General features: G+C 36.3%; 2 protein-coding genes across 2 annotated transcripts; one reads left to right on the top strand and one right to left on the bottom strand.

The window, feature by feature from the left end:
• Positions 1-4,955: 4,955 nt before the first annotated feature.
• Positions 4,956-12,506, top strand: LOC137717883 (ran-binding protein M homolog). The gene is made up of 10 exons (XM_068457380.1): positions 4,956-5,491; positions 6,192-6,338; positions 6,427-6,513; positions 6,662-6,707; positions 7,961-8,037; positions 9,067-9,229; positions 10,182-10,250; positions 11,017-11,076; positions 11,528-11,614; positions 11,864-12,506. Exons 1-10 carry the CDS (start codon positions 5,121-5,123, stop codon positions 12,146-12,148), a joined length of 1,392 nt encoding a protein of 463 aa, XP_068313481.1. The 5' UTR covers positions 4,956-5,120; the 3' UTR covers positions 12,149-12,506.
• Positions 12,507-14,645: 2,139 nt separating this feature from the next.
• Positions 14,646-15,303, bottom strand: LOC137717200 (V-type proton ATPase subunit G-like). Its single transcript, XM_068456497.1, has 3 exons — positions 15,216-15,303; positions 14,991-15,091; positions 14,646-14,789 (listed from the first exon to the last, which is right to left on the bottom strand). Exons 1-3 carry the CDS (start codon positions 15,301-15,303, stop codon positions 14,646-14,648), a joined length of 333 nt encoding a protein of 110 aa, XP_068312598.1.
• Positions 15,304-18,674: the final 3,371 nt, after the last annotated feature.

Genomic DNA, 18,674 nt, shown 5'->3' with positions numbered 1-18,674 from the left:
TGGCATGGCTAGTGGAAGAAGCGCCACAGAAATTGTGAGTTTTGTTCTTGATATTTTATTTGTCATGTATATAATATTATTTTGCAACTAATTATTTTTATGTATTTTTTGCATAGGGTGACAAAAGCAATGGAAATTTACAAGACAAGAGTAACATCAAAAAATCAAGTTGACAAGAGTAACATCAAAAAATCAAGTTTTTAAGTTGCAACATACTTAGGACGTCCTCAAGGATCGTCTGAAGTGAGGAACCAATGCGGACCAACAATGGGGAATATTATTTCAACGTGAAGCCGCACATACAAATGTCGGAGATGAAGGTGTTGATGAAATGACCCCATCTCCTTCTTTTGCAAGGCCCCCAAGAAGAAATAAGCAAAAGGAAGCAAAGAGAAAAGGGATGTCCCAAGATCCGATGAGTGGACACTTTGCTACCGGAATTGCAAAATTGAACGAAACCCATAGCGCTCGCCAAGAAGAAACGGCCCGAATGCTTTTGCAAATGAAGGAAATCTCGGATAGGGAGCAAGATAGGTTTGAAATTAATTTCATGATGGAGGATCTCAGCAAATACACTCCAGAGAGGAAGAAGTTCTTACGTGATAAGCAAAATGAAATTTTGCGAAAGTCTGCCTTAAGGAGTATATTTCAAGATGATGAATCCTCTGAACTCTATATCCCAAGTCCTGTACGAAGTCCATCACCACGTGAAGATGGTGGATATGATTATTAAGTTTATGTAGTCTATGTCGTTTGTATTAAGTTTATGTAGTTTATTAATTATGTGGTTTATGAATTATCAGTTGTATTAAGTTTATGTGGTTTATGTACTTTATTAAATATATGTCTTATTAATTATTGTTTCTATTAATCCAGATGTCTTCAATAATTATTGTGCTTATTATTCCACACTTTGATGTAGAATAAATGTCTTCAATAATTCAACCTCCATTCAATAATTTATCCAACATACTAGACAAAATACTTTGCACAAGAAGACACTTAGATTTATTAATAGAAAATAACAACATAGTACACTTAAATTTATTACACAAATGAACGCCCCATGACAGAACCACGATGGTTAGATTCACCATGGTGCTTAGATTGCATAAACGAGTTTACAAGTTTAGCTTTGGCATTGTGACATCCCACATCGCCCAGGGAAGTGATCCTTAAATGTATATTCTCATCCCTACCTAGCACGAGGCCTTTTGGGAGCTCACTGGCTTCGAGTTCCATCGGAACTCCGAAGTTAAGCGAGAAGGGGGCTAGAGCAATCCCATGTTGGGTGACCCATTGGGAAGTTGCTCGTGAGTTCCCAAAAACAAAAACGTGAGGGAATGGTAAGTCCAAAGCGGACAATATCGTGCTACGGTGGTGGAGCGGGCCTGGGAAGTGGTCCCGCCCGGGCCGGGATGTGACAGGCGTTGAACAATTCTGCATCCTCAATCTCAATTCTTGCTTGGTTTTGTGTCATCTGCATTGTCATGCTACGCCTTCTTCTACCACCCATTGATGAGATATTGAGAATTTTTAGGAAACAAAAACTCTTTGAAAGTTGAAAGATTGGTGAATATAGAGGATGATTAAACGTTGAAAGGTTGTGTGATCAACTAATATTGGACATATGTTTATATAAAGAATGATTGATGAAAATTGAATGGTTAATGAAAGTTGAAAGTTTGGTGTTAAATGGTTGGTGAATTGAAAATTTGGTGTTGAACGGTTGGTGAATTGAAAGTTAGCCTAGGGTTGAAAGATTGGTGAAAGTTGAAGGTTTGCTTTGTGGAAAATTTAGTGATTTTTCAATATTTATCGGAATTTAAATATTTTTAGATTAAATTGTTCATAAAATTAATTTACGATAGTCTACATATAATTTTTTTTTTAAATTTAATTTAAGAAAAAAAATAGCCTAGGTTCATTCTTTAATAATCCCGAGCTAAAATTTTAGGGCAGAAGGATTGGAGCAGAAAAACTATTTTTAGGCTAAAAGCTAAATTTTATGGGCTAAAAAATTTAGCTTTTAGCCCAACCATTGGAGTTGATCTCAAATTTATAAAATTTCCCGCAAATTTGAGCTATTGGATTTCTTTGCTTTCTCTGAGGGTGTACATTTAAACAAATGACATATGTTCCACTTTGCAGGGCCTGCTGAAAAAGAAATCTATCAAAGGAGTTGCATAGAAATTTAGAAAATTCAAATGCTTCACTTGAGGTACAAAATACTATTGTGCACCATATAGAATAGTTTTGTATTAATTTAAGTTATTTGTTAATACTTGTGACAAACTATTGTGTTGCTCCTTTGTGACTAAAAAATCACGGTTTTGAGTTGTGGAATCAGCTTCTTTGTAAGGTAAGAATAAGACTACGTACGACAGACTTTCCTCCTCTGACCCTGGCAAAACGAGGGCTAGTTGGCTTGGGGTCGCCCTTTTTTATATATTGGAAGACCACTTGCTATCACTTGAATAAATCAATTCAATCGATTATTTTTGTTTGATGTTGGTTATCTCTTCTATTCGAACTGGTATTGCTTGGTCTGTTGACAGTAAGTCACACTACCTTCAAGGCTAAATCAAATTTCCCTCGTTATTTAATAGTTCCCTCATAAGCTCCCATAAGAGATCATAAAGCGAGGTAGCAAAAACTTCAAAAAACGCATGTATCATGAGGTGCGCAACGGAATCTAGTGTTGTCATTGAAGAGAAACCAGAGGAAATTTGCAACGGGAAGGTTTTCCTCACTCGCTTACTAGGAAGCTTCCGGGAATCTGATATAGAGGAGTTATCGGACTTCGTTGCTTGCAAACCTCGGAGGGATTATTCGAGCTGGTTGAAGGATCTACAAAAGTATGAGGGACGAAATACCAAAAAAAAAAAAAAGAGCAAGGTGGGAGGAGGAAATATGCTTGGAAATGTATGGTAAGAAAGAAACCAGCAAATGTGTGAAGAAACATTTAGAGCCTGTTTGGTATTCTATTTGAATCTAATTTTTTAAACTAAAAAACAATTTTTAAGTTTTAGGCCTTAAAAACTTGTTTGGTATGACTGCTTTTTAAAAACTGAACTCAAGACTAACTAAAAAATATAGTATATTCTTTAAAAACACAAAAAATGAGTTTTTAAACTTAAACTCACTCATTTTTTCTCTCTCTACTCCCCTCTCACTCCAAAGCTATTTCTCTATTTTCTTCTTTCTCTCTACCCTTCTCCCTTTTTTTTTTACCTTTTTCGTCTTTCCTCCAATCCGCACTCATTATTTTCTCGGTTTTTTTTTTCTATCACTCCTCTTCTTTTTCCTCTCTATCTCCTCCGATCCTCTCACTTCTTTCTCTTTTCTCCAATCATCTTTTACTTTTTTCCTCCTCTCTCCTCTTTCTCTCTCAACCCTCTATTTTTAGATCTCTTTGTTAAATTTAAGTTGTAAAATTTAAAATTTTTAAATCGCATACCAAATAAGTTTTTGAGCTTTAAAGAAAATTGTTTTCAAGAAAAATTCTTAAGAAATGTTTTGAGAAATTATAAAAAATTTCAAATAAGATACCAAACAAGCTCTTAGTGTCCGGAGCTACTGCATACCTGGTTGAAAAAGTTTGCTGGCTAGCGCTAGGTGGATTAGAGAATTTAGTGTTCTCGATATGTATTTGAGTTTTGTGATATGATGATTCCTACTAATATAAGGTTCGTGCAATATAAAAAAAGGTAGTATGACAATGGAGTTTGTTTAGAAATGTTTTTAAATGACTGAAACTAGAATCGCTTTTGTAAACTCAACTTATTTTGAAGATTGTGTAGATGTAGATTATTTCATGCATGTAATATATATTTGATCCATTTCATCCTAAGAAGTTTTAAGGAAATGAGATCACACGCTTGTCATGAAAAAAAAAAGTAATGGAACGAGCTTCACACGACAAATTTTTAATGAAAAACACTTAATAATCATTTTCAGGTTCAACTATCCTATTTGTAACCGGAATTTCTTTTAAATTTTTGTTATAATTTGAAGATAAACTATGGAGTGGCGGCATTGTCGTACATGAATTGAAGTTTGGATGGTGGCTATGTCATAATTAGGTTGAAGATTGGTGACAGTGACAAGTATTTCATCCTAAAACCATCAACAATTTTTTTCGTAATTTTCGGTTGTGAAGAAACAATTGCCAGTGACACCAAACTTCAATTTAATTACGAAACATTAATTGTTAATTGTGTTCAAACTTCAAATTCATTATGATATTGACACCGCCTCATGTTCTTATGATTAAAGAAAGTTCATTAATTGTTTCTGGATGGAAAATGTAAGTTTGTGTTCTTTAAAAGTCACTAGCTCTAGTCGGACGGCGGCCACGAGCCTAACATTTAGGCGTCTAGCAAGGCCTAGGCAGTTTTTTAATTATAATTAAATTTATTATATAACATATAAATAAATATTTACTAATACTTGAAAAATTACCTAATTACTATTGGAATTTGGAATGCATACTTACAAAATAAAATGACATATACAATATAAAGTATTAAAATATATTAAAAACATGGTAAACAAGCAAATAATTATAATTTATTAAAAAAATGCAAAATAACAGTTATGTATTTGAGAGTCTCGACCTATGCGCCTAGCATTTAAGACGCCTAACATGTAAATGCCTAGAGATCAATCAGGCCATTGACCACCTGCCTAGCCTATATATAAAGGGAGTTGTTTAGAACAGTGAGTTTGTAGGACTCTAGTTTCTTGAAAAAAGGGAAAAATTAAAATTTGAAAGAAAAATAAAACGAACAAAAAAAAAAAAATCAATTAGTACGATGATTTACTGGTATTATTTTTCAACAATAAGTGAGAGATTTAAGTTCAATTCTAATAAAAAACGAATTTGAACTATTTTAATATTTAGTCTACTGAGGTTAAGCTCATTGTTTGTTAAAAATAAATAAATAAATAAAGATTCTTGATTCTTTCCTTCTACGGGCAGTAACAGATCATTCCCATATCTCTTGCTCTTCTCCCTCCTTCAGTCCCCCAAATCGACGAAAAGGGTTTAGGTTTCTTCGTTCCGCTCTGATTTTCCACCAAATGGTAGTTGAATTCTAGGGTTTCAGATTCAAACAATGAGCACCGCCAACTCCAATAACAGTACCAACCACCACCACGGCGACCGAGATCTCAGCTTGTGGTTCCTCGAGCAACCGCGGCTCGCCTCTGCTCGGGGGCTGACCGACGAGGACGAGGACTCCCCCACGGAGCTCAACACCATCAACAGCTCCGGCGGCTTCATCGTCGTGTCCCCTGATAAGCTCTCCGCCAAGTACACCAGCGTCAATCTTCACGGCCACGACGTCGGCGTAGTTCAGGCTAACAAGCCAGCTCCGGTCAAGCGGCTCGTCTACTACTTCGAGATTTATGTCAAGGATGCTGGGACCAAGGGCCAGATTTCCATTGGATTTACTTCTGAGAGCTTCAAGATGCGGAGGCAGCCCGGGTGAGGCTTCTTGGTTGATTGGGTCTGTTTGGTTTCTGAGAAAATGATTGAAAGTTAACTGTCACAGTTGTTAGTGGATTTTTGTTTTTGGGGGTTTTAATTGTGGATTCAAGTTGGTGGATTTCTTGGTGTTTCAGAAACCTGGTAGGTTCAGAAAGAACCGAAATAGGAATTTAAAGTGGTATTTTGTGTTAATCTTCAACTGGGACTTTGCAAGCTAGAGATCTTCTTATGATGTTATGGGAGAGAAGTTTAATTTCGGTTTTTCTGATTATGTTTAATTAGGTGAGCTAGTAGAGGGTCAATGTACATAGGGTTTATTATCAGATAATCGTTGATGAGTTTTATGTTGCACAATTGTTTTTGACCTTTGATTGTGTGAACTGTGTGTTCCTAATTGGATAATAATAGTGTACTTTGTGATCAATTGGTGGAAAACGATACAAACCCTCACCGTAAAAAGTTGAGGTATGAATTGGGGAGTTTGTTTCTCCACTGCCATATTTTTATTTTTTCTGGGGAGGACCCAAGGGAGGAAATGAAGGAAAAACCAAAGGAGGAAAACATTTTGTTTTCTGCATGTTGCATTGTGTTTTCCACTGTTTGTGAGATTTGAAAACTATGATTTTAATTGGCAAGTTCTGTAACTTCTGTTATTCTAGTCATGATATTTGTGTTAATTATTTCCTCCATGAAGCAGATGGGAGGCAAATAGTTGTGGCTATCATGGCGATGATGGACTACTTTATCGGGGACATGGAAAAGGAGAAGCGTTTGGCCCAACCTACACCTCTGGGGATATAGTTGGAGGTGGTATCAATTATGATTCACAGGAATTCTTTTTCACGTAAGACTTGTCTACTTCGTTTGGTGTTTCTTCTCTTGAGACTAGAGTGGTGTTTAATGTGATCTTGTTTCGTTCATGTTGGTTCCAGTAAAAATGGTGCTGTGGTGGGAACAGTGCCCAAGGATATCAAGGGCCCCTTATTTCCTACCATTGCTGTACACAGCCAAAATGAGGAGTATGTGGTATCTTTTTCTAATATTTTAGCTCTTCTAGATGTTCATCTTTTGTAATTAGCCAACTGCTTGTGCATGTACGCAGCAGCTTCAGATGGTTCAGATTCATGTTTTCATGTTATCAGATGTGTGCTTAATTTTAATCTGCAGGGTACACGTTAACTTTGGACAGCAACCATTTGCGTTTGATCTTAAGGCAAGATATACTTTTCATTGCTTATCTTTTATTTCAAAGAAATATGATTCAATTAATATGCCTTGTGTCTTTGGTCTTCGCTAAATCAATTATTCATCAGTTGTCGTACCTCTATAAAAAATTTCAACCGTAAATTCTGATTTAGATAAATGATAATCATTTTTTTTTGTAAGGTCCAGTTTGTCTTATAGTAAATAGGCATAAACCTTTTGACCGTAGTAAAGAGGCAAAAGCCTTTTTACACTTCTGTGTTCTTTAGCTGTCCATCATACGCTAGCCCAGCGAATAGCTTCCCAATGGCGTGCTTTATAACTTTTAAGAATAAATTTTGGGTTTTGCTTTCTCATAGGTTACCAAACCCACAAGATGTGGATTTTTAAACCTAGAAGCTTTGGCGGTGTTGCTTTCCTTCTCTTAGGAGTGAATTTTCATACTGTCTTTCAGATATATGGAATGAGTAAAAATGCCACTGGCGTCCCTTCTTGCAATTAAATAAAGCAAGTAACTTTTGATTCTTGTTCATGGAAAAATCAATCAACTGGAATAAGAAAAACTGCGCTGTTGATTGTGGTTTGCCAGCATGTCCAAAGACACAGAAGGAAATAGTTGCAACCCATAACCACACAGTCCTATGATATTTATTCCACAACATGAGCTTAGGGTTCATAAGAGTCAGTTATGCGAGATAACAGGACCTTAAGGTTGTGGCAACGGATGTTTGACTTTTGAATTCATTTTCGTTTCTCTAATTTTTGGCCCTTCATTTTGAGATTTTTAAGAACTTTGTTGTTTGATCAAGTTAAGGGGCAAGTTTGTGAGAATAAAGGGTATAAAAAACCATCTTGTATTATTTTTTAAACGGGGGATCATTCCCAAAAAAATAAAATGAGGGATCATTTGGTTCATTGATTGCATGTAGTGGATAGGGGACTCGTAACGATGTTGATTCATTGTAATTCTTAAGTGGAAAATAAATTATGAATGAAAGTATAGGCCAAGGAAAAGGGCTTCTTAAGTGGAAAAATAACAGATACCCTCAATACTTATGTTGGATTATGGATTCCTGAATGAGCACTGATTTGTTGCTTCTCTCATTCATTTCTGTTATATATAATGCTTTTCATGAAGTCCTATTTCATAAAGGATTGTACAGGTTATAATTGTGAAGATTCGATTACTTTGAAGTAGTATAACTTGTTCAATATTTTGTATATCATGTTGTCTGATCGAAATTAATTTTAACATCCACTTAGGAATTTGAAGCGCAAGAGAGGATGAAACAACAAATGTCAATTGAAAAAATTTCTTTGCCGACTAATGTTAGTCATCAGTAAGTACACATTATTTCTTGATATCTCAAATGAAGGCATCTAATTTATTATGTCTTAGTCATATATGATATACCTTAAGGTGGAATGATCTGATGTCACCTGTTAAATAGACACTGTAATTGATTTTAAAATTTGAATTTTGTGTTCTCTCGTGTACATTAATATATGATTTGTTGATTTAGTTTTAGATTTAGATTTTTTTTTTTTTTTTTTTTTTTTTAAATTGTAGTATTGTAGCTGAGGGATTAGACACAGTTCAGTGATAGTTGTAGCTAGATTAACACAACCCAAATCTTTTTTATATATTTCTTTTAGGTCATCATTCTGCTCCTTGTCCTGAGTCCCTGATACTTAATTTTCAACCAGATTTTAAATAAATTTGGAATTTAGACAATTCAGGTTGTTATAGGTGGTTGTGTTCTGAGGGTTGGTAAGATAAAATGTAGCATTGATAACCTTGACAATTTGTAGAACTCAGACCTGCCTCCCCAGTTAATATTGAAATTCCCTGAGGAGCCCCATGAAAACGCTCTTTAATGGAACTTTAGCTTTAGCTGGTTTTGGACATGAAAGCACTGGGTTGGTGGGCCAGGAATGCCCAACAACTCTAGCTTGTGCTGGATCAAGGAGCAATAGGTTTCCCGGAGATCTTGAACTTTGCTGGATGGGGTACGTCTGGTAGAAAAACAGTTCAAGCTCCTTGTAGTGTTTACTGAGGTTGTAACTTGAAATTTGAGTCAATAAGTTTCTTTAATACTTAAGTTGCATTTCCTGCAGTCTACATGGGCTGCAAGTAAGAATACTTGGTGTCATAGGCATGTCTATTCTGCTAATCAATATGAATTCACTATTTTAAGTTGAACTTGATGGATGCTAGGTTTATGATCTGGTCAGCAACGTAACCAGTATGGAGGTTTACCAGGGAATCGATATTGTCATGATTTTACTGTGTATTTATTTAAAAAAAAAAATTGTTTCCTTAAAATTTTATGTGTCAATTGTTAATTTATTTATGCTTTATTGACCAGAATTGTTCGCTCCTACTTACTACATTATGGATATGAAGATACGCTCAATTCATTTGACATGGCTAGTAAAAGTACTGTTCCTCCAGTACATATAGCTCAAGAAAATGGTTTTGATGAGCAGGACATTCTGTTTGCACTAAATGAGAGAAAGGCTCTTAGACAGGTATTGATTTATTTCAGTTACAATCACTTTAAAGTTAAATGATTGACTACTATAGTGTTCTGCTTTCTTTTCTTGTTTGGGACGAAGTCCTGAGCTTCTTTAATATTTGCATGAAAGTTTTGGAATCCCAGTTGTTTGGATAAACTTAAAGGTTACAAGGAACCAGAAAAAAAAAGTGTACGTAGTATATTTTGGGGATGTGTAATAATTAATACAACTCCATTGGACTTGATGAGCATAGAATTGATGCTTACCTGACTGAGTGTTATAAGCTAGATGCAGTTTCTTATGACTGCAACATTCATGATATCTCTGGTTGCAAAAGATTTACTTCTCTTTTTTTGATATATTACACTGACACAAAATGATGATGCGGATGAGATATGCCATAGGCCTTTTTTTGGGTGCTTTTAGTGCTTTCCTGTTTAAGTAATTGAAGATGTTGCATTATTACATGGTTAAAACAACTTTTCTGTATACAATAGTTTCATGTGAAATGTTCATGTGTTCGTCAGGGTTCGCTTGAAATCAGCCTATGATCGTATCTTCTTTTTTTTTCCCCAATTCATTTTGAAGATTTATTTACCTGCTTGTGTTTCTCGTGTAGCCAATCTGCTTTGTAGGGGTGTAAAGTATGCCAATCACTCACATGTTGCTTCTTTCCTTTTCTTTTACTCTTACCTTGAGTCTCTTGATTGGATGACATTTTGGATAGAAAATTAATTTAATCAAATAATTCTAAAGGCTTTGATGTGATAGTAAAGAAATGTTTGTAGTGATGTCTTATGAAACTGTCTGCTTGGGAGTTCGGGGAGCATTGTAGAATCAGTTCAATATATGGTTTTCTTATTTGGTTTGTTTTTCCTTTGTTGTATGTACTCAGTCTCCGAGCCCTTAATTTATTTTAGTATAAGAGTTGCACCTGGCTGACCAGTTTTATTTGCTAATGAAGCTCATTAGGAATGGGGAGATCGACTCTGCCCTTGGTAAACTCCGTGAATGGTATCCCCAAATTGTTCAGGTAGACTGTCTAATATTTCAAAATGATCTTTTGGTGGCCATTTTTATTTTTATGTAATTCTTTGCTCTCGATGTTGAACAGATCTTGGCACATGCAGTAAATTCTGTAAAGCATGTGTTTGAGAGGGTTGAAGTGTATCCTAATTGTTTCAGTTAGTTGCAGATCTCGTATTTTACCTACTTAACATGTGAATTTCTATGTCTGTAATTGTGTCTTGTATTCTTTTCCTACAAATTGGTGTCTTATTTTTTGCAGAAAATGTTTTGAAAAATACACGAGGCTCATAGTTTCAAATTTCTATGATTTCAATTTAATAAAGTACTTCTGCTAATAATTAATATAATGTTTGATCATCTGGTCTTAATTAAACCAACTTTTGTTTGTAGCAAAAAAAATCAGTTGAAGGTTGTGATAATATTTGATTACTCTTAGCTAACCAAAAAAATAAATTTGATTACTCTTAATTCTTAACATAATTACGAATTCCAGTATATTTGGCATGTTTACATGTTGACATTTTATGATTCTTTTGTTCGTATGCTTATGCAGTGAATTCCTTATGGATCACAGATAAATTTACTTTTTATAGGTGTATAGCAATGCTATTTATGTGGCTTTGAATTTTGGCTTTATCTTATGTGCTATTTGGTGAAGTTACTGTCCTTAACCATCTTAGGATCAATGCTTGATTTTTTTTTTTTAAAATTTAATTTTTGTCATAATGCTTATTTTGTTAAGGTCATGACTTAAGTTTTGCTCTCTGCAGGATGATAAATCTGCTACATGCTTTCTGCTCCACTGTCAAAAGTTTATTGAATTGGTTCGGGTATGTTTCCCTATTTGCATAAGATTAGCTTTAGTATCACATCAGATATATTAAAACATGAATATTACGGATAAAGTCATGACAATACTTGTGGGTTATTTTTTTAAATGAATTGGAAGGATACAAGAAAGTCCTGCATACCTGTTACATTCAGTGTTTTAAGTGTTGGAAGGAAACCATTAAATCACGATTTAGAAACATGGATTGAACTGTGTAACTTCATTTCAGATGGCTAGATATTATACTACTTTCAAGTGTTAACAAATGGTGCATTAGATTTAGTGTTCACAAATAACAGGTGCAGCCTGCATTATTTGCTTGACATCTTTTAGGTCTGGCGTATATGAGGTTTTTGTTTATTTTATAGATCATCTGATTGCAATTTGGTGATCTTACACGAATATGACAAAGTTCTTTGGCCTGCCTTGCGATACTTAAAATTGTCATGTAGGTCGGAGCACTGGAGGAGGCTGTCAAATATGGGAGGATGGAATTGGGAAAGTTCTTTGGCTTGCCGCTGTTTGAGGACCTAGTTCAGGTAATAAAAGAATTTTTCTTTTAATTTTATGTATTTCTAGAAAATATGGAAGACCAATGAGGTACAAAAACACAGTACCTACTGGCAAACTCATATTAATGGTGTTCTTTAATCTGCATGTTGTATTGCGTTTCAGTCGCTACATGTTCCTCTGGTCCTTCTTTTGGAAGCACCACATTAGAACTAGACCCCTTTACTTTTATCACTGAAATTTAATGTTTATCATCGTTACAACACCTCTATCTGTAGGACTGTGTTGCACTGCTGGCGTACGAAAGGCCACGGGAATCATCGGTTGGATATCTGCTTGAAGAGTCTCAGCGTGAAGTTGTAGCAGACACAGTTAATGCAATGATCCTGTCAACAAATCCCAACCTGAAAGATTCTTCGCACGGTGGCTTGCATTCATATCTGGAGAGGTTACTCAGGCAGCTTACTGCTTGCTGTTTAGAGAGAAGGTTTTTGAGTGGGGATCAAGGCGAAGCCTTCCATCTGCAGAGAGTACTTAACAGTAGTAAGAAAGCTAGGTGCTAGCTGATTATTCTCTACCTCTCATCTCCGTCTGTTCATATGCACATAAGCCATTTTCTGAACCACATCTCCAACTGAACAGACTGGCTTATCATCCGGCAGAGCATACTGTATAGAGGCGCCCAATAATGTCTACGTGAGCCACAATGATACTAAATTTCTTGTATAGAATGGGTATGTTCTCTTTCTGTAAGTTTGTAACCCACCGTTTACCCGCGAATTAGAAATTCAGTTGAACCGGCTTCTGGGAACGTTTACATGTTAGATTTCAATAGATTCAATTTACGTTGTGAACTTACCTTGTTGCTCCATTGGACTTTTAGGAAAGTACTCAGGAAACAAAACCGAGGATGTTGAATTACTTGTTGAGCAAAATTGTAGTGGTTACAGTTGGTATTCCTTTTTGTGGTTTTGTTTTTAAGACTCAAGAACATGACCAAAGAATTGGAGTGCTCTTCCCTGAGGGAAAATGATGTATTTTGTAGGGATGGTAAGCAATCATGTGGTCATTTTTCCTTTGTGATAATTTGGAGCCACCCTTGCAGCACATGGCTTCTTTCCCTCGGGGAATAAACTATTTTCAACAGGAGTCCCGTCCTCTTGGACGCAGATTGTGGTCAGTCGCCTTTTGATCTTAATTCAACGGTGGAGAAGAAGGTACAACAAAAATGTTAAATAATCACCTATTGTTGGATTAACTATTTGCGGCCACAACTTATAATCCTGGTAAGTAAAACATACATGGAAGAGGTCACCTTTTGTTTGTTTTTCTTCTTTTTTCTTTTTTTCAGAAAACCTCAACGGTACAAGGGGAAATTTATTGATATCGAAAAAAAAAAGTACAGCTAATCAGGAAGAGGAAGTCAACCGTCTCACTTTCAATGGTGAAACCATTTTCTTTCATCAATATGCTCCAACGCCCATCTTCTCTGTTTTCGTCTTTTATTTTTAGAAATGTTTCTTCTTTTAGAACTCAGTTGGGTATTCTATAGTTTCAAATTGGGACGATGGTCATTAAAAAAATGCAACAATTTTATGGTTGTCTAAAGATGTAATTTCTGGGTGTAAATAGAACTCTTCGATGATAAAAAGCAAGTTGGAAACAATATCTGCATGGGGTGTGATATCCACACACCTCATTTTACTTCTCACACACTTTTTTAATTTTTGGCCATCGGATCAGATGAATTGAAGAAGATCAACGATGTGTCAAAATTGGAAACTAAATGATGATGTGTGGTAATGTTAGGAAGACAAAATTAGAAACTAAATGATGTGTCACTAATAGAAAATAAATACGTTTATCAACATTTAATTAATAATTCTCCCTAGTATTACCCTTCTTGTAGACATAGTTGTTTTCACGTAGCTACACGCAGATAACAATGTTTAATATTTTGTATCTTTGTTATACGTACATAATGATGTTAATTATTTCTCATAGCTAGATAATGGTGTGGAATGACTCAAACATCCTTTATAGATAAATAATAGTTCATATCTTCGTTGTATGTGTTGTAAGTAGTATTATTTTAGTAATGTGATTGTATAAAGTTAAAGTAGGAATCTCAAAAGGATTGGAGATCAAATATTTAAGGCTTTATATTACTTGTAAGGCAAGAAAGTCATCGTGATTTTATAAATAAAGACATAAGGTCAGAGGGTGAAATACAATTGTCAAAAACACCAAAGCCCCTCTCATTGCCGTCCCTGTCTCTCTCAGCCACTCTTAAAATTTAGTTTACAACAATAGGTGCTTTATCAAATTGTTTGAGAAGTGCTTTTAGATGACTGAAAATGATTTTAAAGAAAATATTTTTTAAATTAATTCTTAGTAAAAATTGTTTGAGTAGAGCTTTTAAAAACTAGTCCCATCATTTTTAAATCTCACAGGCTTAGCATGGATAAGTTTTAGCCACCAACCTCCTAGAAATAATCCATCTAAATTCTCCAACTTATGAGGACAGTTTCCATATCCTTCTCTGGGTTGCATATAAAATCTTACTAGTCTTGTTAGTCCTGCATATCAAGGGGGCAGTATTTCTTGGATTATTTTATTAATAGACCTAGGCTGTGTTTAGAAAAGTTGTCTAGAGTAGTATGCTGCTCTCTCTTTACCCAAATTCGAATCTCCGTTCTTGTAGTTTAAATTATATTTATTAGAATATCGCTCAAGTACAAAACAAAAAAATATAATAATTTTCTCTTGACGTTCTCTCGAAGTCTTCCACAACTGCTGCAAGCTAAGACATGCTTCACAAACATGCACCAAGACTGTTTATGTAACATTGGCCGGACTACTAGTTATGCACTTTATTCCGGGTTCTCTCGCTTTGCTGTCCACACATATATTGTGACTGGATAGGAAGACAACCCAAAAACACAAATCAATGGAAGAACTCTTTACCAAAAAAAGAAAAAAAAAATTGACGGAAGAACTGAGAAGTTGTCGACTAAATACAGAAGTTAGTGAGTTATCATATACAAACCCGCAGACTGTTCAAATTTTCACTGTTGTGACATACTTAATAAGCATGCCAACGATATCCGATTGGACCTTTGAGGCTGACTCCTTCAAGTTCTTAATTTTCGTATCAGTTTCTTCTTCGAGCCTTTTCGCATTGGATCCTGAACTCCCACTTGTCTGCAGAAATTTTAAAGCTAATCAGAGAAACTTATCAAATCATTAGGATCTCAAATTAATTCAAAAACCCTTATGCTGTGTTATGTTGGTATGAATCATAATGCTGCTAATGATTTCATCACAAAAAGGATCATTTTTTTTTTGGGCAACAATGGAGTGACGCTGATACATTTGGGCAGTTGATGAAAGACTAGTTAGTACATCTGCAATTTTCTTTTGGTGCTCAGCCTCCATCTTCGTGCGATAGAGTTGCACTTCCCTATCAGCTTCTTCTTTAGCTTGTCTCAAGCGTGCCATCTTCGCTGAAGAACGTAAAATTATTTTGGAGGATTCATATCAAGAGTTAAAAGGAAAAAAATAACAAACTGATAAATTCCGGCACATAGAGAATGTTAATTGCGGAAATTAGCATAAGAATGCATTTACAGTTTCTAGCATTGTTCACAATTTGTTGAGCATCCTGTTCAGCTGTTAGCAACATCTGGATGCCTCCTTGTCCTCTAACCGAATCCATGGCGGGCAACTATATATATCTTACCTGAAAAAGGAAACGATTCCATAGGGATTTAGAGATTTAGTTGGTAGGCTTGTAGCTTCTTACTAACACGTAAACAGAACCCGATCATAAACAATACACCAGCACTCAAACACACCAGTCTTACTGTTGATTTTCAAGGTTTTCTTTTCATTCATTGGAGATCATTACAAAGAGAGCAGGCTATATAGCCGGCTAGGAAAAACTAAAAAACGAAGCAAAGAGGTTGTCAACATTAATTAAGGAGTTGACAACTAAGACTCCTATACATAGAGATGCTAATCACATAAGAACCGGATCATTAACCACCTAGGGAACCATTAATACCCAAAAGAAAACTACATGAACAATTCCCTTATTATCCAATGTTAGCATAAACCATCCTAATAACCAGGAACCCTAATAACCACTGGACAACTTCCAATATTCCCCCTCAAGCTGGATCCAGAAGGTTGATGGATCCAAGCTTGGAGAGAAGCCTTTGAAACTGATGGGAGGCCAACGGTTTGGTGAAGATATTGGCCAGCTGATCGGAGCTTTTTACATAATGTGTCTGAATCACCTGCGACTGGACTTGTTCATGGACATAGTGACAGTTGACTTCAATGTGCTTCGTCCTCTCGTGAAAGATTGGGTTTTATGCGATGTGCACGGTCGCCTGGTTGTCACAGAATAAGGTCATTGGTTGAGTCGTGAATCCACCTAAGTCACATAGAAGTCTCTTTAGCCATATCAGCTCACACGCGGTTGAGGCCATTGCACGGTATTCAGCTTCGGTGCTTGATCTTGCGATGACATTTTGTTTTTTGCTCTTCCACGTGACCAAGTTTCCACCAACGAAGGTACAATAACCAGTGGTGGACTTGCAATCGATTGCGTTGCCTGCCCAATTTGCATCGCAGTACCCCATGATTTGAGTGTTGTCATTCTTTGTCATGAGAATGCCACGACCAACAGACCCTTTTAAGTAACGTAAGATCCTCTTTACAAGGTTCAAATGCTCGATGGTGGGGGAGTGCATAAACTAACTGGCGATACTCACTGAGTAGGAGATGTCCGGTCTGGTGATTGTTAGGTAGGTCAGCTTACCAACAAGCCTTTGATAGGAGCTGATATCCGAGAGTGGCGTGCCTCCCAAGTCAAGTTTGAGCTTGCTGTCGAGAGGGGTAAGTGCAGGCTTAGCATCACTCATATTAACGTTCTTGAGTAGGTCCATGACATATTTTCGTTGATTAAGAAATAGTCCCTTGTGAGAAGATGCCATTTCAATTCCAAGAAAATACTTCAACACCCCAAGATCTTTAATCTCAAATCTTTGTTGAAGTGACTGTTTGAGTGTGGAGATTTCTGCAGCATTATCACCTGTAATTATTAAGTCATCCACATATATCAACACAACTAATTTGCTCCCAGCTCCATTGCGAACAAATAATGATGAATCTGCATTACTCCTTTTGAAACCAACACTGTGAAGAACTGAACTTAGTTTAGGATACCAAGCCCGAGGCGATTGCTTCAATCCATAAATCGACTTGTGCAACTTACACACCAAATTAGGTTCTTGGCTTTGAGGGTGTCCTGGTGGCAATCTCATATAGACATCTTCTTCAAGGTCACTATGTAGAAAGGCGTTCTTCACGTCCATTTGGTACATGGACCAACCCTTATTGACGGCAACAGACAATAGAACACTAACTGTGTTCATTTTTGCAACAGGAGCAAAAGTTTCTTTGTAATCCACCTCAAATGTTTGAGTGAATCCTCGAGCCACCAGCCTGGCTTTATGTCTTTCAATTGAACCATCTGAATTGAACTTGATCTTATAGATCCATTTGCAACTGACTGCCCTTTTTCCTTTTGGAAGTTTGGTGATGCTCGAGGTGTTATGTTGGTCTAGTGCTTTGAGTTCACCTCGCATTGCTTCTTTCCACACAACTTGGTTAGCCTCATGAAAGTTTTGAGGCTCACTGTGACTTGAAATGTTGTTAAGGAAGGCAACATGGGATGAAGTCACTTTTTGATATGAGACGTAATTGGAGATTGGATGCCTCGGTTTATATGTGACAAAATCTTGAAACCTTGTGGGAGGTTGTCTGTCACGCCCAGGATTGCGTCGAGGAACTGAGAGAGTTGTCTCACTCTCGTTCAAATTATCAGACACACTTTGCAGATTTTCTTGATTGCCGTTGTCATCATCATGCACGGAACCATCTGGATGAGTGCTTTCATTGTTGACTTCAGTGAGTGGTGTAGAGGATTCATCATTGTTGACCTGGTTAAAACCTCTTTCATTTAAAACATCTGGAGTCCTAATTCTTGGTAGAGGAAGCAAATCAAAGATACACTCATCCTGACTTGTGGTTTCAAGGGACTTGCTGAAAAAAGGGTTAGCTTCATGGAATCGAACATCTTTGGATACAATTATTTTTCTCAGTTGGGGATCATAACATTTATATCCTTTTTGTGTTGATGAATAACCAAGAAAAATGCATTTGTAAGCTCTAGGGTCCAATTTATCTCGATGGTGTGACTGAACATGAACAAAACAGACACAACCAAAGATCCTAAGATGAGAAAGGTCAATTTTCCTTCCTTTCATGACTTCAAGGGGAGATTTAAACTCCAAGACCCTGCTAGGAAGTCTATCGATGATGTATACAGCTGCCATAACTCCTTGTAACCAAAATCTCTTTGGTACATTCATTTGTAACATCAATGCTCTCGTTTTTTCCAGTATGTCACGATTTTTCCTTTCGGCTACACCATTTTGTTGAGGTGTGCCAACACAACTTGTTTGATGCATGATACCATGATTGCTCAAATATTATGACATGATATGGGACATGTATTCGGTGCCATTGTCAGATCTTAAAGTTTGAATTTGAGAGGAGAAATGGTTCTTAACCAGATTGTGAAAATCCTTAAATACTTCCATCACTTCACTCTTAGACTTTAAAAGGTACAACCATGTGGCTCTAGAGAAATCATCAATAAAGATTACACAATACTTATAACCATCAAAGGATTCAAACGTTGGTCCCCATACATCTAAGTGAACAAGTTCGAAAACTTTACTAGTCCTAGATGAGGATGAGTTAACATGTAATCTAGTGGCCTTAGATAGATGACAGGTTTCACACGAAATTAAATCATTCCCTAGGTTTGGAAACAAAGCTGACAGAACAGGTTGAGAAGGATGAGCTAGACGTTGAAGCCATAATTGACAATCTTGGGATGGATTGGACTTGGCTTGAAACCCCCTAGGACTGTTCTTGGATATGTAATAGAGACGATCTAGGTAAAAGCCTTCACCAATCGTCTTCTTGGTGAGACAATCCTGAAAAATGACA

This window comes from Pyrus communis, chromosome 15 (genome assembly GCF_963583255.1).
Source record: "Pyrus communis chromosome 15, drPyrComm1.1, whole genome shotgun sequence".
Classification (NCBI taxonomy): Eukaryota; Viridiplantae; Streptophyta; class Magnoliopsida; order Rosales; family Rosaceae; genus Pyrus; species Pyrus communis.
The sequence above is the reverse complement of the archived record's forward strand: the minus strand, read 5'-3'. Positions and strand labels throughout refer to the sequence as shown.